This window comes from Diabrotica virgifera, chromosome 9, assembly GCF_917563875.1.
Source record: "Diabrotica virgifera virgifera chromosome 9, PGI_DIABVI_V3a".
Classification (NCBI taxonomy): Eukaryota; Metazoa; Arthropoda; class Insecta; order Coleoptera; family Chrysomelidae; genus Diabrotica; species Diabrotica virgifera.
In genome coordinates, this window is record NC_065451.1 from 1688501 (window position 1) to 1711687 (window position 23187).

At 30.3% G+C, this 23187-nt stretch overlaps 3 protein-coding genes across 4 annotated transcripts in view; 1 reads left to right on the plus strand and 2 right to left on the minus strand.

Annotated features, from left to right (window-relative positions):
- LOC114324916 (tyrosine-protein kinase-like otk) overlaps window positions 1-23187 on the plus strand; it is a 463747-nt gene that overhangs the window by 174944 nt on the left and 265616 nt on the right. The window lies entirely within an intron of this gene.
- On the minus strand, window positions 1442-10063 carry LOC126878430 (inducible serine protease inhibitor 2-like). The gene is made up of 2 exons (XM_028272845.2): window positions 9835-10063; window positions 1442-4770 (listed from the first exon to the last, which is right to left on the minus strand). The coding sequence occupies exons 1-2, from the start codon at window positions 9959-9961 to the stop codon at window positions 4586-4588; spliced, it is 312 nt and encodes a 103-aa protein (XP_028128646.2). The 5' UTR covers window positions 9962-10063; the 3' UTR covers window positions 1442-4585.
- On the minus strand, window positions 15664-22424 carry LOC114324920 (uncharacterized). 2 transcript variants are annotated; one of them, XR_007701050.1, is made up of 3 exons: window positions 22110-22424; window positions 21059-21253; window positions 15664-19972 (listed from the first exon to the last, which is right to left on the minus strand). XR_007701050.1 is itself a non-coding variant. In XM_050662881.1 (2 exons), the coding sequence occupies exons 1-2, from the start codon at window positions 22258-22260 to the stop codon at window positions 21060-21062; spliced, it is 345 nt and encodes a 114-aa protein (XP_050518838.1). In that variant the 5' UTR covers window positions 22261-22424; the 3' UTR covers window positions 20891-21059. The 2 variants fall into 2 exon arrangements, 1 of the variants encoding a protein (XP_050518838.1); XM_050662881.1 differs by lacking the exon at window positions 15664-19972 and having other exon boundaries at window positions 20891-21253.

Below are 23187 nucleotides of genomic sequence, written 5' to 3' on the forward strand. Positions count from 1 at the left end.
ACGGACTTGTATAAACACGATTTTATTGTTTTGTGAACGCAATTGTTGGTAAATAGACAAGCAGGAGATGTGCGGTTAGTATGTTATGGTTTTTAATATGTATTTTTTATATATTTACATATTTTATTTCTTATTTCTAATTACATATTATTGCATTTGGTTGTAGTGTAACATTCTTTTTCAAGCAAGATGGTGAAAATAAATTGAATCAGAATATATTTCCGCAAATATATTTACGCATATTACATATACATGCGACGCAACGGTTGAAAATAGTGTCGCACCCGCTTGATTAGCAATTAAAAAGCAAAGGGGTTTTCGATATTGTATTGCAAAAAACTCTTTGGGATTTCATCAATCGATGTTTAAAGAATATCTACCTACCTTGGCAACATTGAAATTTGAGGGTTAGAAATGGCCGATTTCGCAATTTTTAAATTTTTAATCGCTTATATGTCACAAACTATTAACTTTAGAGAAAAGTCACTAAAGACCTTTTCTCTTTGGAATGATTCAGAAAACCGAAAAAAATCTTTGTTCGATGTAAAAAAACAAGTTTAGGAAAGAAAAACAAAAAAAAAAACGTTTCAAAAAATTGTTGACCCACTTTTGGACCTAGAAACATGCACATTTGTTCTTTTTGAGTAAGATTGTGCAAAAAATTCGAATCAGAATATTTTCCTAGCGAATGCGCAGTGGCTTTCTGGACTAATAAAAATATCTACAATTTATATTCACTTTCTTAATTAAACCTTGTTCCTAGTGCTACATTGTTTGTATACATAGATATATTTTAACTATGTACTTGGTAGACTGTGCCGAGACATGGTCAGGAGACCCCTGCAGTAAATTTCGTAGGAAATTGAGATAATGTGTTGTTTCTCCAGACACAATATACATTAGCGGATTGTTTACAAAGAACTTTCAAAGCAGGGACACGAACAGACCTTAAAATAGAATTAGAGCCTTAATTTACGACAAAAGGAGGACTATTTGGCTATTAACTTCATAAAGTCTGGATGGAACGGTAAACTATGAAATACATATTGTTGTGTCGGAGCATATGGCAAAGGATTTTCTCCATGACTTGTCTTTGTTTGTTTTGCATATATTTTTATCGTATAACAATCTACTTAACTATGCATCAGAGAGCATATAGATTTTAAGAATTACTAACGAATGGACAACCTACTGCTCTAAGTGCTGAGACAGTAAATTACATTTGTGGTTTCGTGTTGTGCAGTGCACTTCATAACTGTTTAAGAACAACATATTAACAACAACTTTTTACAACTTGTACAACAAGTTGGACGATAAATCGTATCATCTGTGGGCCTTTTAAATGAGTACTGAATTACGAAGAAAACTTTAAAGCCTAATGATGATTACATAATGGTTACAAACACTAATTATTACATAATGGTTTGTAAAAGAAGACATATTATGATAAAAAAATTTGTTTAATAAGTAAAAAATATAAATAATTAAAACTAACGAACGACCCAACAAAAATTTGTCTCGTTTCCAGTACAGTTGCCAACAAATTATCGCAGAGAACCGTTTCTTAATCTTATTACAAAATCGTTTGTATTTGAGTTGAGTCGTTAAGTTTTGAGAAGTAAATATACTGAATAGCAGGTATAATAATTAAATGGGCAACAGATTAACATTTCTTTCTTTCTACCTGTGCCGGAAACTTAACCATACCACTCAAATATAAATGACTTTGTAATAACCTTATGATTAAGGTTTTCTGTAAAATGTTAAATTATGTAAATACAAGTTGTAAACTAGGAATAATTTGTTAATTTAGTTTGAAAAAATTAAAAAGAAACAAAATATATAAAAAAGAACATATATGTACTTAATAAAATAATAATAACAAAAAAAAAAAATAAATTAAAGAATAAAGGAAAAATAAAAAAAAACAAAAGAAAATTAAAAAAAAATAACAAAAAAAAATAGAAGTAAAAAAAGTGATTACCACGAATTTAAATATAGTATAATAAAAAAAATATAATATATTAATACAGGGGTGGCCAAACTCCTTGATAGTCCGAGCCAGTTTTCAAAATTTGAAATTTTTCCCGAGCCGCAATTAAACCACTGGCGAAGCGTCCATGTAACCATTGTTACCATTGGTAACAGTTAAAATTTGTAAATAAATATTTTATGACTACTATGAAATAATTCCATTTATATTTTTTAAAAATAGAAATATTTGTTAATAGTATCTGCCTAATTCAGTAAAATAGCCAACTAGACGCACGAAAATATCAGCGAGTTTATGTAAAATCGGTTGCACGTTATTATAATACGCCCTTACCACAGTATAAAGAGGTTCCATATTTATTATACTGTGCCCTTACCGTGCACCGCGCCGTTTACCACTTCTGTGAGTGGCAACGATAGTAGGATCTTTGACTGGATCGTCTCTGAAAATTTTGCGGGGACGATGGCCCTGAAACCGCGTATTGGTGTTACCAAATTTTAATTTGGTGACGCTAGGTAGGCCCGGTGTCTATCGGGACAGAAAATACCGACCGTAAGAATATCAGACTTAATAAATGCAATTTTAATTATTATTATAATTATAGGTAATAATTATAATTCCATTTATGAAGCCTGTTATTCTTAGGGCCGGTATTTTCTCGATTAAACTCCGGTTAGTTAACCGTACCGGCCCTTTGGATTCGATTATTGCATAATATGCATTATTAATTATTAGTTTATAACTTGTAACTGTACTTGCTTATTATACAGATAATATATCTATACCTTTTTATCCTATATAAATCATATTAATCGATTTTAATTACTTGTCGAAATATATTAATTAACAACAACATTATTATAATATGACATATAATAATATTGATTATACAGTACATTGTAGTGTATAATCAATAAAATAAAAATTATTTAATATTTTAGGCTAAAAATGACAAATGAATGTACTGATTAGTATACTAATTATACAATTTGGATTTTTTAATAAAGTATAAAGGTGATATAATACATATTTTACCTAAAAACAACAAATATGTTTTTAGTTTGTAGATACTTTATATAATTTCTTAAATTTTTAATTTTTTAATTTTATTTCATCTATTTTTATAATAGACCTGGATCGCGCGTACCAAAAAAAAGTTGATTAATAGCAAGCTGAAAATTCACGGTGTCTAGTCGAACAAACTTTGATGTATGGGAACACTGTATATATAAAAATATTTATAAAATACATTATACATATAGATAATATATAATATATTTGGTATATATTTAATATCTGGTTTTGGTAACACTTTAGAAAAAGTCACGCGTCGCCACTGAATTAAACAATTATTTAAAAAGTGTAAAAAAGGTATTACATTTTTCTTTCAGAGTTTGGATTACACGAATTTTAAAGTGACATAAAATGTTTCACATAGTTGTTCCAAAAATGCAAATAATTCTACAAGCAGTTTTTACTAGTTCAGGATACTTTGATTCTTCATTATCCTTCGCCCGTCTCTCAAAAAACACTGTCTTCCTCTGAACTTACCACTTGACCTGCACATTTTATCTTAGCTTTTATCACATCTGACAATGTTTTCAGTATTTACCATAAAGTCACCAATTCAGCTTTGCGGCGCCTTCTCCGCTCTCCTGTCAATTTTCTTTGAGGGTCAAATATCATTCTGAGAACTCTCCTTTCACGTACGATGTAGAGTCCATGTTCCACTTCCATAATATAACAATTGGACTATCAATAGACATGTACAGTCTTAATTTAGATTGTCTTTTTATCAGCTTAGATCTTAATAATGATGATAGGGAGTATAATGCTCTATCCCACGCAGCTATCCTTGCTGAGACCTCTTTTTATATGTGGTAATCATCTGTGATTACTGCCCCTAGATATTTAAACTCTTACTACTTCGAAGTTGTGGTCATTAGTTATGTCTTCTCTTCGTTTCTTCGAAGTCCCAGACTATCCGTTTCTTCCTCGAGTTGTGAAAACTCTTCTCCCACGTCTCTTGTAGAATGAGCGACTGCACCTAGATCATTAGCAAAGGCCAACAATAGTTCTGATCCTCAGTTGGCAAATCCCCTGTCAGCTCAGGTGATACTTTACTTATATTCTAAGGCCAAATTAAATAGCAACGGTGATAAGGGATTTTCTTGTCTAATTCTTGATGTTACACCAGTCTTTTATATTTGTTGTCAGTAATTTAAGACATTTTGAAACACAAAATTTAAATAATTCAGGTAGATTTATTGAGAGCCACACATTATCCTTCCAAGAGCCACATGTGGCTTGCGAGCCACAGTTTGGCCAGCCCTGTATTAATATGTTTTATCAAAAAAATAATATTGTAGTAGGTACTTACGTTATGAAATAAGAAATTGAATGAAATGAATCTGCAATCAATCACAAACAAGTCTGGCTAATTGGCTCTGCCAAAGCCATTTTTCAAGCAAAAAAAGGTTTGTTGCAATAATTTGATGGCAACTATACATGTAATACCTAATGTTAATCTAAAATTTATCGAGAGCCTTTATTTAAAAAATACTATTTTGTATGATGCAGCTCTGCTGTAGCCTACAACCGATTTGCGCATATAGGTTCCGCGACCTTTTGGCAATCTTCAAACGTTTGGAAATTATTTTTGGTAGGATGGCACCCTCCGTATATCGCAAGGGTACATTGTTGTTCTTTCTGGTTCCATTTGTAGCGTCTTATAAAGGCCATGCAAGCAAACCCTGTATGAACGTGCTTCGAACAATCTGAAACAAACAAAAAAATAAAAACTTTTTTTTGTTGAATATTAATAATAATATATCTAAATAATTAAAAATAGTAAGAATTTCATTATTATTAATAGAAATTGAAAAAAAAAACGTCTAATATGAAGTTAATAGTTATTTATGATATTATAAGTGTTAAAAGTACAATTTTAAAGCACGCATGTGAAAGTTTAAAAAAATTCGCTTTGCTCATTTTGCAATTCACATGAGTACCTTAAAAATGTACTTTTTAACACGTATATCATACAATATTTTTTCTACAAACGTTATAAATTTATAAAATCAATATTTTTGTCAATTGCTGAAACCATGAAACCTATGCCCCGTAAAAGGTAGAACTGGTTGTCTACACTCGAGGGGAATGTCTAAAAATTCTTAGCGAAAATATTATACCGTTACATAAACTTGTTTTTTCTACAAACGTGTTAAAAATGCAATAATACAGTTTAAATTAAATTTTAAAAAACCATTTAAACCACCTTTTTCAAATTGCGCAAGTTGTACTATTAATATTAATGTTAATAAATGAAATATAAATATTTTGACGTTTCACAATTTGACAATTCACTTTTAACTGCAGTGCCTTAAAATTTTTAAAGCATTAGTGCCTTAAAGTAGCATTTTTAACGCTCCTATGGAGTGCTAAAAATTCCATTTTTAACACGTTTGTAGAAAAATAGAATTATTTTATAAATTTAATCCATAAATGATAATATTTAAATGGTGATCATGAGTTAAATAAAGGGAATTAACTAGTTTTGATGGGAAATAAGCCACAATTTTACTAAAAAAAATGATTTTTTTACCCGATTTGGGCGTCGAAACGTTAATAAAATCATTTTTTTAGTAAAATTTTTTTGTATTTTGACAACGACACCCGATTTTGGCGTCGAAACGTTAATAAAATCATTTTTTTAGTAAAATTATAGCTTATTTTTCATCAAAACTAGTTAATTGGAAAAATGCTACAAGAAAACAGCTTCAGAACAACATTAAATAAAGGGGAAACAAAATGCGTCATGTGTCACATTTAAACGAGTTTATGTGCTTAAAATATGAAAAAAATCACCAAAAAATTCAGTTTTTCCGAATTTAGAGTTGTAATGATACAGAAACAGTTTAATTTTTTTAAAGTTCCATCTCGCTTAGAGACCAGAAAAAATCTCGTCTCGCCCTGTATTAAAGAACGACGCTTCGTTCCCACAATCATTGCGATATAAATTTCAAGTCTGTTTATAATATTGAAAAGCACTTATGAGTATGTGTTTGAATAATCGCAGAGATCGTACCAAGAAAAGAAAATTTATTATTAGTGCTTATTCTATTTTAATTTTTTTTGCCAAAACAAACACTTTAGTTTCATTTCATAAAAAAATAAATAATAATAAACAGTTACTAATGGAATTATATCATTAATTTGCATTAGTACGAATAGTGAGAAAGATAAAATAAAGGTTGGATGTTGATATTCAGATTTTATGGTAATGTAAATGACATAGAGCTTCCAAATCTAGAGTTTATTTATCTAAGTAATTGCCACATAGTATGTAACGGTCTGAAAATGGCCAACATGACCCTGCTCCAAAAAAAAAAGGATAAATCGTTGTCCATTCACATACAATTGAAATGAAGTGCTAAAAATATGGAAAAAAAATCAAAAAAGAGGGTTTGTCGTATTTTGAGCATGTGTTGGTCTGAAAATTGCAAACCTGATTCCGTTACTAGAAATGTCGAAAAAATATATCTAAAATAGATTACTTATTTATTGACATGTGCTAAAAACATAGGAAAACACCGAAAAATTGTTTTCATCAAAACATCAAATTTTTCGAATTTTAATGATTTACCTACCGGAGAGAAAATGGCAAATCTAACTCGTCGATTCAAAAGAATGCAAAAAATATACGAAAAATAATTATATAATTATTAAGAAGTGTATTCAGAGTGTTTTTGGGCGTGAAAATCTATATAAATGAATTATTTTAGTTTTTTTTAAAGCAAAGGGTCTTTTTTTTTCGAAAAAAAACCTTTTTTCCGGTAGGGGACCCCTGGGTCACGTAGGGAGCTAAAAATTTGGTTAAAATGGTTTCTAAATATGTAATTTCTAGTGCCCAAAGCCAAATAAGAATCCAGCGGAGTGCAGATTTTATGATCTTATCCCGCTATTGCCTTTGATACTAACTGGAAAACTACAATGTAGAGAGTAATAATTAAGTACAGTATTTCTCATGATCATTTTTCAGTGCGTAACAAATGATAGAAAAAAGGGTAAGTCCGTGATAATACACATTTATGACATTTATTCTAACGTGACATTTTAGTTAAATCTGACAGTTGTCACATTTTATTTTCAATTTGGAATAAAAACAAATCAAAAGTGTTTCTTGCATTTATAAAATGGTATTTTCTTTGATTTGTATAGTCTTATAAATTATACAGATTAAATTTGTAATATTATTATCTAATTAAAAAAAAATTATTTTTTTATTATGGCGCCATCTATCGACAACTAGAATAAATGTTATAAAAATGTCACCGACGAAATGTAATCACCGACTTGCTTTTTTTTTCTGTCACATACAATTTAATGCGTTAGAAAGAAATCAAAAAACTGTGACGCACTGAAAGATGATCATGAGAAATACTGTAAAACAGAAAACTCTTTAGACAGAAGCTATAAAAACTAAATTGGGCCAATAGCATTGTATGGCAGTGAACCATGGGTCCTGAAGAAACATCCAAAAACAAACTCGACACATTCGAAAGGAAACTACTGAGGAGAATACTAGGCCTGTGAGGAAAAACGGAATCTTCAGAAGTCGATACTACAATGAGCTTTATCAACTTTATAAGGAAACACCTCTGTCAGACTTCATTAGAATACAAAGATTGCAATGGGCCGGATATGTGATAAGAATGGGAGAGCATAGACTACCAAAAAGAGCACTGAACGCTAGAATGCAGGGAAAGAGACCGGTTGGAAAGCCAAGAAAGCGCTGGGAAGACAGAGTAAACGGAGACGCACAAGCCCTTGTAGGAGTCCGTGTATGGAGAAGAGCAGCCACATACAAACAAGAGTGGAGACAAATACTTAAGGAGGACAAGGCTCAATTTGGGCTGTAGTACCGTAGACGAAGAAGAAAACAGAAAAACTGACAAAATGAGACGCGGTAACGATATAAAGTAAAAAATTTACCAACGTGGAATGAAGTAAACACTTCTGTTGTACGTAGACATATATGAATTTATTAAAAAATACTTAAAATTTATCCACGAAGGAGTGGAAGTACAAAACGTTTTCGGTCAGACTGACCATCATCAGTGTAAACCTGAAAATAAGTAAACCACTAAGATTAAAAGGCAAAAGGGTGAAATTTTGACTGTTGAAAAAATTTTAAGAAAATGCGGTTACTTACGTCCAGTGTACAAGTAATTGAAAGTAGCCACTTCAATAGGTATAAAAACCTCTAAAATGCATTATTGTTACATTCTATAATAAAAAGTGGTCGACATTAAGTCGATGTCTTGAGATTTAAAGATCACATGTGAATGTATTTCATCCTTGCTCGAAAATTGCACAAGGTAAGTACTTGTGTTCAGGTGAGAGGTTACGAACCAACTGATTAGACAGTTTGGTGCCAGAAATGTATGACAAGATGTCAAAGGAAGTTAGGTGGATTTTTCATCTGTCAACCGAAAAATTTTTAACAAAGAGATTAATATTTAGTTTTAATTGGTATATTGAAAAATGCAGGTATTCAAAAGTTTAATGTGAGTTCTAATTTAAGATTAAGGTAATACATTGCTTAGTACAAACTGAATTTAAAAAACAAAAATCTGCTCCAACAATATGTTACGTCATAAATTGTTTTTCAAAATTGAAAGAGTGGTAGAATTAAATATAATTAAGTAAAGTTATGATATTGTGAAGAATGGATATTGTTGGAATTGTCCGAGAGTATTTAAAAAGTCAAAGATATTGAAAGTATGGTTGGTTGCATATGTTACAGGAAACTAAGGAAAGTGAATATTGATAGAATAAGAAAATACTAATAATATGTGTAAATTGTGTGAAGTATAGAATGAAATGAGAGCTGAAATCAAAGAGGAAAATATCGTTAAAAGATATGTACGTGTTTTAAAAGAAAAATACATTTTTTTTATTTTCTTTGATTGTAGAAACCTGAATGTAAAAACTTTTTAAGCTGCATATTGAGCTATTGAAAGTTATGATTTGAATATTAGGAATATTGATAAATGTTAAGATATTGGAGTAAAATTAATTAAATATTTGTAGCTGAGAATTTATTTTTTTAAAAATAAATAAAATTCTGAAATATGGTTGGTTGCATATATATCAGGAAATTTATAAAGAAATAAGAAATAACTGTTGAAATTTGTAAATTGTGGGAGGTATAATATAGAAAGAATTAAGAACTGTTATTAAACTGGATTTACTCCTTTTTTAAAGTTTTATAGCTATTTGTATAACAAGGGAGGAAAGTGCTACTTTTCCTCCCGAGAATGAAGTTTACTGCCCGACGCGTAGCGGAGGGCAGTAATCATTCAAGGGAGGAAAAGGCACTTTACTCCCATGTTATACATATGGTTTTTCCACCTTCCTCAAATTAATAACAAGTCATTTTTCATTTCTACTTAATTTATTTATGTAACTAACCAACAAAATTTATTAAAACTAAAACTAGCAAGTAGGTACAATATAACTGTCAACTGTCAAATATAAGTAAAATTATTAATGTAAACATTGTTAAATCAAAATAACAATTTACTGTTTTTTACCATTTTGCAAAATACTGGGTGTTTTATAAATAAACGTTAAAATGTATAGATACTTACGTAATAGAAAATAGATATTGTACAGGGCGTCAATAAGTTATATTTCATAAATGACGTCACTTTTACTTTTCCTCCCTAGGGAGGAAAAATATTTTCCTCCCTAGGGAGGAAAAGTATAACTTTGCTCCCTACAATCAGGTCCGGAAAAGTATACTTTCGGTAGAGGTAGGTGGAAAAAAAATTTACCTTTGTGTAAAAAAGGCCTCGCTGCCAATTCTGCGATTGTCTCTGGTGGTTGATACTTCCTATTATCTTGTAACGAACCACCAATCACCAACAAAACAACTAATATCACCACTCGAAGATAAACCATCTTGTCTGTATCGAGCACAATAATTTTTTTTAATGGCTTGTTTTGGTGCCAGCTTCCTCACAAGATTAACGACATCAATAAATTGTGATAGAAATATATATACGATAAAACTGTTGACATAATTTTCGCGTCCTACGTTTGGAATTTCTTATCAACTATTAAGTAAATATGGTACGCAGTGTGATCGATTTGTTCACTTAAAAACCCGAAATTTTCCTGATAATTTTGAGAGATGTTTGTTATTAAAAAGTGTCTCATTCATAGTTTCATCTGAATTCAATTTATTTAAATAATATATTAAACCGATATCCGATAGTTATGATTCACTAAGTATACAATACAAATTTGAGTTTTATTATCTGCTAATTAGTCGGTATTTGTTTTTGATACGTTTTGGATTTTTATTTTTTTTAACAGTCATAAAAAAATTTTTCTATGAAGAATTACGGCATCTTCGTAATTTTACATATCATTTGCATAACTCCCATTATACCTATAGTCTGGGCTGATTATCGGAGAATAGGCCATTTTTAGGAAAAGTTATTTACCAGGAATTTTATTGCTGGAATCGAATCTTATTATTGTATGTATTAATAATATAGGTATGCAAAGTCCGCAGATAGTGTTCTACTTTTTTTATAAACAAAATGGCGCCCGAAAATCGTGTTTTTTTTCAATTTTTGCTCTATAACTCCAAAGATTTTAACTTTACGCCAAAAACACCCAAATAAAAATTCACCGCAATTAAATTCTGCATAGAAATGTGTTTTTCCCGATTCACTTCGACGAAAACTTTTCCCGGAAAAAGCGGGTTTTTCCAACACAATCTTTAATTTTCAACTAAAATTTTAGATAAGTAATTGTTAATCAATAATTAAATAACTTGGTAATATAAAAGCCCTTTTTATATAGATTATAATTCCAGAAGCCGATGGAAATCGAATGAACAGTTTAGCAACAATTGAATTGTTAATTAAAAATTTACGGTCGCTATAATAATGACAATAATTATGATGCATAAGAATAGATATGATTTTTTGATAAAAAGACACTATACCTATCTAATGTACTTTACAGAATTGAAATTGGACTATTTAAGCGGCCTCAGGAATATTTTAAAATTATCAACAATTTTTTGGCTTATAAACAAATAAAATATCTCGAGAAATATTAAACTAAATTAAATGATGAAAACGGTATTCGAAAAACAGCAGCAGGATGCTTCTTCTAAAAAAAAAACGTTTAATTATGACGAGTGGTTCCTGAGATACAACCGGTCAAAATTGACCGGAATTTACAGCAAATATATGAACAATAGGATCATAATTTTTAAACCATCACCTTTTTATAGTTGTCCTCTTTCTCTACACCAATTTTCATATCTTTAAAACACTCATAACATATATTATTATAATAAAAACTCTCGATAATACGTGTGAAAATTGCCAAAAATAGCAAAATTCCAATCAAAAATTAGGTTGGACAAAATGTAACCCTCAAAGTTCAAAATCGGTATACGTTAAAAAAAATGCATTTTCTCGGCTTCCCATGGAGCAATTTCCTTCATTCTTTTTTTGTTCCCAAGTAACTCGAGTAGAGCCATCGAACTAACGCATTATTAAATGTCAAACTTGCTTTTGTTTTGTTATAATAAATTAATTTATTTATTATAACACAAAATTTTAATTTGTTTAAATAAAAATTGTTTAAATAATTATACAGCTTCCAAATGAGAATATTTATGTTTTTAACTTTAAAAGGTACACTTGTAGTAAGTTAATCTAAAAAAAAGCCTACAACTGGAAAAAAATATGTAGTTTTTCTGTTTTTATAAATAAAACAAAACAAAAGCAAGTTTGACATTTAATAATACGTTAGTTTGATGGCTCTACTCGAGTTATTAGGGAACAAAAAAAGAATGAAGGAAATTGCTCCATGGAAAGCCGAGAAAATGCATTTTTTTAACGTATACCGATTTTGAACTTTGGGGGTTACATTTTCTCCAACCTAATTTTTGATTGGAATTTTGCTATTTTTGGCAATTTTCACACGTATTATCGATAGTTTTTATTATAACAATATATGTATGAGTATTTTAAAGGTATGAAAATTGGTGTGGAGAAAGAGAACAAATATAAAACGGTGATGGTTTAAAAATTATGATCCTATTGTTCATATCTTTGCTGTAAATTCCGGTCAACTTTGACCGGTTGTATCTCAGGAACCACTTGTCATAATTAAACGTTTTTCTTTTAAAAGAAGCGTCCTGCTGCTGTTTTTCGAATACCGTTTTCATGATTTAATTTAGTTTAATATTTCCCGAGATATTTTATTTGTTTATAAGCCAAAAAATTGTTTATAATTTTAAAATATTCCTGAGGCCGCTTAAATAGTCCAATGTCAATTCTGTAAAGTACATTAGATAAGTATAGTGTCTTTTTATGAAAAAATCATAGTTATTCTTATGCATCATAATTATTGTCGTTATTATAGCGACTGTAAATTTTTAATTAACAATTCAATTGTTGCTAAACTGTTCATTCGATTTCCATCAGCTTCTGCAATTATAATCTATATGAAAAGGGCTTTTACATTACCAAGTTATTTAATTATTGATTAACAGTTACTTATCTAAAATTTTAGTTGAAAATTAAAGATTTTGTTTAATAAACCCGCTTTTTTCGGGGAAAGTTTTCGTCGAAGTGAATCGGGAAAAACACGTCTCTATGCAGAATTTAATTGCGGTGAATTTTTATTTGGGTGTTTTTGGTGTAAAGTTAAAATCTTCGGAGTTATAGAGCAAAAATTGAAAAAAAAACACGATTTTCGGGCGCCATTTTGTTTATAAAAAAAGTAGCACACTATCTGCGGATTTTGCATATCTATATTATTAATACATGCAATAATAAGATTCGATTCCAGCAATAAAATTGCTGGTAAATAACTTTTCCTTGTATTTTGCTAATTAGCCCAGAGTACTACTCTATAATTTTAAAACGAATTATATTTAAATAAAATCATACTTCCATGGAGAGAAACCTTTGAATGCCCAGAACCTTTCGTTGGCATCACTAAAGATGCCACGAAAAACGAGATTCAGAAGTGGTTGATAAGGAAACATGAAAAGAAATGGAGAGAGAGCCACTCAAGGGAAAATCCAGACTAAAAAAGTAATCGAGAATATTCACAAAAAATTCTCGAACAATTTGATGAACTTCAATAAACGAGAGGTCAAAACGGTCACTGAAATGGTGACTGGACATAAGGCTTTCCAACGCTTCTCATTTTATTCGGGAATGTTGTCATATGTCTTATAATATTAATATACGACTGTGACAAGCACACAAAACAAATGAGAAGCGCTGAAAAGGTGAAAAGGTGAATAAACCATGGTGCAGAAATTGCGAAGTGGAAGATGAGACTGCCATACACATACTATGCCATTGCAATGTGCTATCTGCTAAGTAATGTGAGGCAGGAATTTACTGGTCAATGAATCACAAGTGTTCCTAAAACTACCAGTAAGAAAAGTGTTAGCCTTCGTTGAGACCACAGAACTTTATTAGAGTTAAAAAAAAACAAGGTATGATACTATATTAAAAAAAAATAATTAAAAAAAATATAAAAAAATATTAAGAGGTTCTAAATCTCCGAGAGGTTGAATCGGGTTTAGTTCTTATCGTAGTGAAAAATAAATAAATAAAAAAAATAAAAAATGAAAATAAAATAATAATAATTAGCATAGTTGTATTTATTACCATAGTAAGTAGACATTGTTATTTGTGAGCTTTATTTTTTATTATTCTTTATTTATAAGTGTATACTGTACAATTTTGTATGAATGAATAATAATTTTATATGTAATTACGTGGCTAAAGGTTCTAAACCAAGGCCAGAACCAAAACAAAAAAAAGGTATGGTAATGTCGGAGCGAAGATCGGTGGGATATGTGCATTTTATCAATGAAATTCGATGTTTTTAAAATATTCCAGAAGCCGCTACGGATAAAATGTTTTAAGAACCTATTAATCATTCAGAATTACTTGACGGATGTTAGTACAGTTAAAATAATTAAGACGATAACCGGACAATGATGATTCAATGAGTGAAATTTAATTTTTTTTACTTTAATGATAAAAAACAGCAAGCCCATTAGCAGAACCCAATTAAAAATTATTTTGCACGTCATATTTGAAACATTATTTGGTTGAAAAATCTCATTTTTGTTGGCAAAAAAAATATATTAATTTGTTTGGACTAAATTACAGTTGTGTTTATCTTAAAAAGGATATGTTACTATCAACATTCGCACAGTGTTGCCAAACTGAATTTTGTTATTTTGGGTGTAAATTTTTTCCACGGATCTCCGAGGGTACAATACAAAAGCCTTACAGCCAAATGCCAGAGACTAATGAGTCTCGCCTGATTTAAGAAGAAGAAGATCATTCTATGTGTGAGTCAATGATAAATATCATTTACATAACTCTCATCAGACAGATGATTTTAAATTTAGTACAAAAAAAATTTTCAATTTTTTTTAGTTTCTAGCGCGACTTTAGTATTTAATTCCAATACAGGGTCAACTACAAAAGAAAATTACGATTTCTTCTTATTTTTTAAATGTACAACCCTATATTAATTATATTATCAATTATTGATTACTCCAAATGTGTTTATTTAATTTAAAATATGAAACGACATGTATTTGTTTTTACACTCTCGGTTTTTTTTTCTTTTAAAATATATTAATTAAAAAAATATACATTACAATAAATATTTTTTACGAAATAATAGTAAAATTACTATCTCATTTTTCTGATATTTTCCGATTTTTTCGGGAAATGAAAATAGCACAGTTCTTATTTTATCGAGTTAGATATTGCAAATTTTTTCAGCGTACTCCAACTTGAAGTTCCATTCAGTTTAGTATTCTTGTAGGAATAAGCCCCAATTTTACTTTAAAATTAAATTAATTTGACGTTTCGAATTCCATTTCGGAAATTCTAAATATTTGAATTTCTTAAATTGAAAATAAGACAAAGTAAGAAGACAGCTTTATATCAAATTTTATTATCATAGAAAATAAATTTGCAATAATGCTTTTTTTATTGTTTCAGGTAAGTATTCAATATTTTTTCGCAAATTTTTGGTAAGTACTTTCGAATTTTTCAGCATTAACTCGTTTTTGAGACTATATCCTAATAAAAAAATCACGTTCAAAGGTTGAGAAGGCCAAAATCCTTTTGATTTTTGTTTAGTTTTCATGTTAAATTTACGTAAAGAGGAAATGAAATGTAGAAACAATCTTAAATAGTTATTTTCCTAACAAGTGCAGAAAGTTATTCTTTTCCGCACGCGACTACAGTTTGCCGAACGACGCGAAGCGGGAGTTCGGCAAGCAGTCGAGTGCGGAAAAGAGACTTTCTGCAAGAGTTAGGAACAATATTTTTTCTAAGAGTCTTTTAAAAAATTACCAAATCTTTTTACCAATACTTTGACAAGGTTGTCAAAACCAAACTTTCAATATAATTAGTTAGCATGACGACGATCTTGGTTTCCATGACGATGATTCAAAACGACTGTTATTGTCTACCGATTTGACTTTCGAATATTATGTCAAAATAATTTTATTTCATCGAATTGTTGCGTTAATTTCATTAAAACAGGAACACAATAAGATATATTTGAAATAAATTAGTAAATAATATCTAAATATTAGTTTATTGCATGTATTATAATTAATTTAAAGCCATATTAACATATCTAAATTAACACGCGTGCGGAAAAGTAAAAAACGCGTGCGGAAAAGTAACACGCGTGCGGAAAAGTGAAACTTTCTAAACTAAAATGCGTGCGCGAAAGTAGACATTTTTGCACGCTCGTAGAAAAAATATATTACAGACAAATAGTCTAGGCGCCAGAGGGGTCACCGTGTCCTTTTTAATTCTGATGGACAAACTCCACGGTTTCTTATGGATTTTTGGCTGCTGATTACGAATTTCGAGGGTGGATTTCTATCCGAGTGGTCAAAAAATTGTTATAAACAATTTAATTGTTTATAAGGCTTTGGCTCATAAACTAAAAGAGATAAAAAATAATGTTTCAAATAAAATTTGTTCGTTAATAAAAAACGAAGAAAAAAAAGTTTACTAAACTTAAATCCAACAATTAGATCTCAAGATATTGTAAAATTAGTGCACAATACAAATTGCAAATTGCAAAATAACCCGTTGTCCTAGGTGAACGACAAACGCGACAACGCGACACGACGCGACGCGACGCGAAAATATCAAGTAATGGTTGTATTTGTGTATGGCCTACGTTTTCGGGTTAATCAGTGTACGACAAGACGCGACGAAGTGCGAACTTGATTTGTTCGCGACGAAACACGACACAGTGTGACGCCCCATTGCTTTTTTCAATTCAAATTATGCTACGCAATAGTTTATTAAATAAATAAAAACTAATAATAACTACATATATAGTACCAGTGTTTTTTTATTAACATACCTTAAAGTCAGTAACAACCTCTCCTCAAGAGAATTTGGTTTTTGAAAATTACTTATTGATAGTTATTGATAGCTCAATATTATTAATACTGAGTTTAACAGCTGCAATGATATAATCGAAAATGAATAAGCCTCAATACTCTTTAATTCAACGTGGATTATTTCATTAATTTCGGATATAAATGATTAAACTCTCCAAATATACTCGTTCTAAATATATGACATTTGTTGTCTTTCTTTTTCGTTTATGGAATTTTTGAGCTAAGTATTTAAAATATGAATTTTCCAGTAACACTGCCGTATACTTCCCCACACTTAAGAATAGGAATGAATAATTGACATCGTCACGTTTGTCCTGGTTTGAGTGAGGGAAAGCGACGCGATGCGACGCTACATAAGCCACACGTCGCGTGAATTACTGGTCGCATCGCATCGCATCGCATCGCAACGCATCGCATCGCGTCGCGTCGTTTTCCGTCGCTCACCTAGGACAACGGGTAAGTATTTTTCGAAGCTTTATCGATCGTAACTTAACTTCTACGCTTACAAATGAGCCAATATGTGATATCCATATAAAAATGGATCGAGTTATTTTGCAGCATCATCATTGCATATAAAACGAGCATTTATGTTTTGGCGGCATACACACAATTGACGTGCCTTGATGATGATGCAAAAGAACTAGATCCACTTTATATGGATACTATCCACTATCCACTGGATATCTATATGATATAGATTATATCTATATCATATAGATAATTAGACTCTGAAGCCACAGAAAGTTTTAGTTTTACTGCGTACAAGAACAGACTTAGTACCACCATGTAACTGTAAAAATTGCTCTAAGAACTTATGCAGATGTAAAAAAGCTGAGATTCCTGTATATCTCGATACAGATGCATGAAACAAAAAGTTTTTAAAAATAGTATTAATAAATAATATCAACTTACTTTTTAGTTCTATTTCTGAAATATTAGTTTTTAATGTTTTTTCCTCATTTAGTACAAAAAATAGAAGACAGTAAATAGAATGAAAGGTGATGCGAGTTTACAGTGTGGTGATTTAATTGTAAGAATTATATGATAAAATTTTATTAGGGTCTTCAAAAATGAAAAATGAAGATAACGTATATACAGGGTGATTGATTAGTAGGGTAAAGCTCAATAGCTCCGCTATAGTAATAGATAGCAATAAAAGTTAATAACAAAAATTTTAGCCACCTTTGAGCTTCACATTACAAAATTAGTTAAAATGTTACAGGGTGTTCGATAACACAGTGGCAGACCAAACTTATGTTTTTTTTTAAATGGAACACCCTATATTTAATTTTAAATTCGAAATCCTGTTAACTTCTCCATCACAAAAATATAAAGGTTTGTTATGTTATACAGGGTATTTACAAAGTTATAACCAATTTTAATGAAAATCGTAACAAGTTCAACTCCCTGTATAAATAAAAATAAGCAAAACAACAATGGTTTATTAATGCCATATTTTTTAACGCATTGTCAAAATTTTCAAGAATGGTCGATATTGCTAATTTTCTTTATATCAAATACAGGTTGAGTCAAAACGCAAGTATGTACATTATTTTCTCAGTAATTTTAAATGGAACACCCTGTATTTTATATCACTATTGAAAAGTACCGTTACCGTACTTTAATTTTTAGAAACATTCCCTATGTCTAAATTTATTAGTTTTCGAGATATTTTCATTTTTGAATGGACCAGTAGCGTGGCTACCCAAATCACCAGAATTTAATAAACTGAACTGATTTTTTTGGGGTTACGTTAATAATGAAGTTTATAAAATACCTCCAATAACAAGGGATTAATGAAAAATAGAATACAAAGTGTATTTCGATGTGTTAATTTACAAATGCCTTGTAGAGTACGTAGCTCAGTCAACGATCGTTTTTAGGGGTGCATAAATGTGTTAGGAGGTAATTTTGAACTCCTTATGTAATTAAATATTAAAAATATTTTATTAAAAGTAGCTTCTAATTTTTTCAAACATGTTTTTTTTTGCAAAATGTATTACTGATAAATTATTTTTCGTTCTTTATTTGTTACATTGTTAGATTTACATACAAAAGTAATGTTTAATTGTCTTCACAAAATGTTGTATTTTGTGTTTGTGTATTTTTCTTGTAAAATTTTTTACTAATTTTCTTTGTTTATTTGTTGCATTTACATAAAAAAATACGATAATCTTCAATTGTCTATTCAGTCATGTCTTACTTAAAATTTAGATCAATTTAAACACCTAAAATAATCTGCTGTGAAAAATAAAAATATCTCGAAAACTAATAAATTTGGGCATAGGGAATGTTATAAAAACATTAAAGTACGTTGCGTTTTGACTCACCCTGTATTTGATATAAAGAAAATTAGCAATATCAATAATTCTTAAAAATTTCGACAATAAATAAAAAAATATGGCATTAATAAACCATTGCTGTTGTGCTTATTTTTATTTATACAGGGAGTCGAACTTGTTACGATTTTCATACAAAATTGGTTATAACTTTGTAAATACCCTGTATAACATTACAAACCTTATATTTTTGTGATGGAGAAGTTAACAGGATTTCGAATATAAAATAAAATATAGGGTGTTCTATTTAAAAAAAACATAAGTTAGGTCTGCCACTGTGTTATCGAACACCCTGTAACATTCTAACTAATTTTGTAATGTGAAGCTCAAAGGTGGCTAAAATTTTTGTTATTAACTTTTATTGCTATCTATAGCGGAGCTATTGAGCTTTACCCTACTAATCAATCACCCTGTATACATAGAAATTATAATTTGCATCGAGTAGTTAGCGCGTGAACCTTTACGCGGTGAGCCGATCTTGTGCCTCAGAGCGCACTATTAAAATATCGATATCTTGGCCAAAAATAAACTTACAAACATTTTCGTAAGCTCAAAATGTTCCTTTTGAGTTCTTCTATCATTATTGTTAATTAAATTATAAATGTTTATAGCTTAAATTTGCTTCAGACCCTTATAAACAAATTAATGTACAATTTTTTAAGAAAATTATTACTTCAAATGGATATGTATAACTTTACAACAAATGAAGATCAAGTAATTTAACAAAGTCTGTTTGGAAGCCTATTAATGAAGCTTTAAAATGAGACCTTTTAAGGCTCATTTGCATGCTTAAAAGCCGAGTTACGATCGATAAAGCTTCGAAAAATACTTATTTCGCATTGTGCACTAATTTTACAATATCTTGAGTTCTAATTGTTGGATTTAAGTTTAGTAAACGTTTTTTTCTTCGTTTTTTTTATTAACGAACCAATTTTAAACAATCTTTTTTATCTCTTTTAGTTTATGAGCCAGAGCCTTATAAATAATTTATAAACAATTAAATTGTTTATAACAATTTTTTGACCACTGATCGAAATTCGTAATCAGCAGCCAAAAATCCATAAGAAACCGTTGAGTTTGTCTATCAGAATTGAAAAGGACACGGTGACCTCTATTTGGCGCCTAGAATATAAAATATAATAATAATACTAATAATAAAATAGTCCTGTCGCCGGGGGGTACAACGGCCTCCTTTATTCAGATGGACTTACCCAAGATTTTTTCATGTATTTTGACCCGTAGAATACGAATTTTTTGAGTAACAGTTGATCCGGATGTCGATAAGATTGTTATTGACCAAGAACTTGAGGAATTACATAACCGCGATCTCTCGCAAAACAAAACATTTTTTGGTATTTTTTGGGTCATTCTAAGTAAAACATGTTTCTACAATTTTTTTCGTAGGATGGCTAGTTTTCGATATAACCGCGGTTGAACTTTCAAAAAATCGAAAAATTGCAATTTTTGAACCCGAATAACTTTTGATTAAAAAATAAAATAGCCAGTCTGCTTACCGCATTTGAAAGTTTAAGTCAAATTATATCGGTTTTAATTATTTGCATTGCTAAAAATTTATTTTTTTTTTGTTTAACAAAGCTATAAACACATAGTGTTTCCCGTGCCTTTACATGCGTTTTAACGCATGCTACGTAGAAATAGCCTCGATTGCACTAGTACCTATTCTACCTACTCGTTCGATTTTAAATGAGAAATCATAGAAAACATCACTCACGCACTAGGTGTTTGTAGCTTTGTTTAACAATAACACAATACATTTTTAGCAATGCAAATAATCAAAACTGATATAATTTGACTTGAACTTTCAAAGGCGCTAAGCAGAATTGCTATTTTATTTTTTAATCAAAAGTTATTCGGGTTTAAAAATTGCAGATTTTCGATTTTTTGAAAGTTCAACCGCGTTTATCTCGAAAACTGAGCATCCTACGGGAAAACTTGTTAGAACATTTTTTACTTAGAATGACCCAAAAAATACAAAAAAATGTTTTGTTTTGCGAGAAATCTCTGTTATGTAATTCCTCAAGTTCTTGGTCAATAACAATCTTATCGACATCCGGATCAACTGTTTCCCAAAAAATTCGTATTCTACGGATCAAAATACATGAAAAAACTTGGGTAAGTCCATCTGAATAAAGGAGGCCGTTGTACCCCCCCTGGCGACAGGACTAAAAAGTTCACGTCAAAACGGACCTTAGTGACCACATATTGGTTTGGCAACTTGTAGGCATTGTGCCTCCGTTGCGAAGTTGTTCTTAGTCTTAGTACTGGAACATCCGATAGTTCTTTCGGTAACACATTCATTGTTGACTATACTCCATGTCCAAACTCTTCTCCGAGGGAGACAAACTAGGATACTGTTTTGTTCTTCTGCTGGCATGTTGCAATCTACAACATAGAAAATAAAATTAATACATTTTATGATGGTTGTTGGGAATAGCTACCCCTACAAGGGGGTTGATTGACTTCAACACAGTAAGTACAGTTGAGTCCGCGAATCTTTACCCGTGCGTCATCATTTAAAGCATACGAAATAAGTCGATGATCAGTCGGAAATTGAAATTTACTAAACGCAACAGCAAGTGACAGTAAGTGAAAAGTTCCCGGAAATTCTCGTCCACTACGGATAGACAAGCCACAGTTACAGCGCTGTGCTTAGCGTAAAGAATGAGAGCATATATTATCATTCTGTTCTGTTCTTTAGGCGGATTTGAAAAGTGCCTGACTATAATAGGGTAGTGCCATAATAGAAGTGAGTAGCACTACTACGAGGAGCGTACAATAATTACAACTTCGAAGAGAAATTAAAAAGTAGCTTTCTTATTTTAGATACTTACGTATTGTGTCAAAATTTATAAATTACAATTTTGAGATAAGTAATTTATATTAATAAATAATTTATTATTGTATTGTACATTTGAAGAGGTTAGGCGCCGTCTACCTTGCCTACCCCGACGGGCCGCCCCTGTGCTATATGTAGTACAAAGTAAGTTGGCAAATAACAGGAAGCTGATATATTAAAGAACTACATAGTTAACGAAGAAAACATTATTGGTTAAGTTTTTCAATCATAATGTGTACCCAGTGGTGAAATCCCAAAGGACTGGTTGAGGTCTGAATTCATAACTTTACCAAAAAACAATGTCTTTGTCGTTTTTATTGATTATGGAAAGTGCAGAGACTCTCTTGTGCAATTCTGAAACCTTTCTCAGTATTGTATAAGTACCTATATATGGCAACTTACCTCTTTGCCCGAAGGGTCTGGCCTGACGTTGCTGGTAACTTTCAGTTGCTAATTCTCTATCAACTGTATATTCTACTCCATTGTATGTATATCCAAGAACAATATTAATGCATAAGATTGCAAAGAGAGAAACAGTTAATAGATGCACCATTTTGATAATAATTGTAAATTATTGAACTGCAGTTTACAACCTATTAACACTGTTCTTAATAGAACAGTTGTTATATAAGCACAATCACATTTTTTTTTCAAAATCATATTTGTTGCTGCAATTACTTTGCTGTTTCTGTCTGTTTTTGGAATCATTTCTAAAACATACGATTATTATTTAGAAAGATAGGTATTGTTGATGTTTTTGGAATTATATATTTGAGAGGTTATCAAAAGTCATAATAGTCGAATGAAAATAGGAATTTGAACCTATACCTTCGGGTGATTTTAAATTTGAAAGTGTTTCTAAGGCGATTATATGCATTTTTATTTTGCTTCAATTTTAGATGCAGTTAATATTTTTCATACCTTAATTCATATACTTAGGTTGGAAACATATGGGCAACTTTTTTTGTTATTAATTTTACGAAAAAAAGTTCTTCTTCATAAAAAGTTCTGCATGCTTTAAAACCTAAGATTCAATCATCATATATTAAATTCTATCAATATTATACGAGGTATGTCAAAAAATATGAATTTCGGTCAAGGGTAATACCTTTATTTCTCTCAATAACGAAAATTCTTATTATAAAAAGTTGTTTGGAATTAAAAACTACGATCAAATATGCAATTACATGCTTCTAATTGAAAAAAAAAAATCTTAAAGGACATCGCACACATCTTATGGAAAATATAATGTCACTCAAATTCAATAAAATTTATACGATTAGATTTGTTTTAATATAACGATAAATTCTTATCATTGCGCCAACTCTTAATTATGATTAATTACGGCGCAAATTGCAATTAAAGTTTATCGAAATCACATTTTTGGAGTCCATAAAATGTTAGTTTACAATCATTATTGCTCTGAGTGCTATTCATAACAGCTTAAATCCCGCTGGGCCTAAGCGGATTAGTGAAACTA

Bases quoted from the DNA above. Each gene is read 5' to 3' on its own strand.
- LOC126878430 (XM_028272845.2), bottom strand. From the start codon at position 9,961: ATGGTTTATCTTCGAGTGGTGATATTAGTTGTTTTGTTGGTGATTGGT. The intron at 4,771-9,834 runs GTAAATTTTTTT...TGTTTGTTTCAG, and splicing joins GAGGCCTTTTTTACACAAAG to ATTGTTCGAAGCACGTTCAT.
- LOC114324920 (XM_050662881.1), bottom strand. From the start codon at position 22,260: ATGGTGCATCTATTAACTGTTTCTCTCTTTGCAATCTTATGCATTAAT. The intron at 21,254-22,109 runs GTAAGTTGCCAT...TCTATGTTGTAG, and splicing joins CAGACCCTTCGGGCAAAGAG to ATTGCAACATGCCAGCAGAA.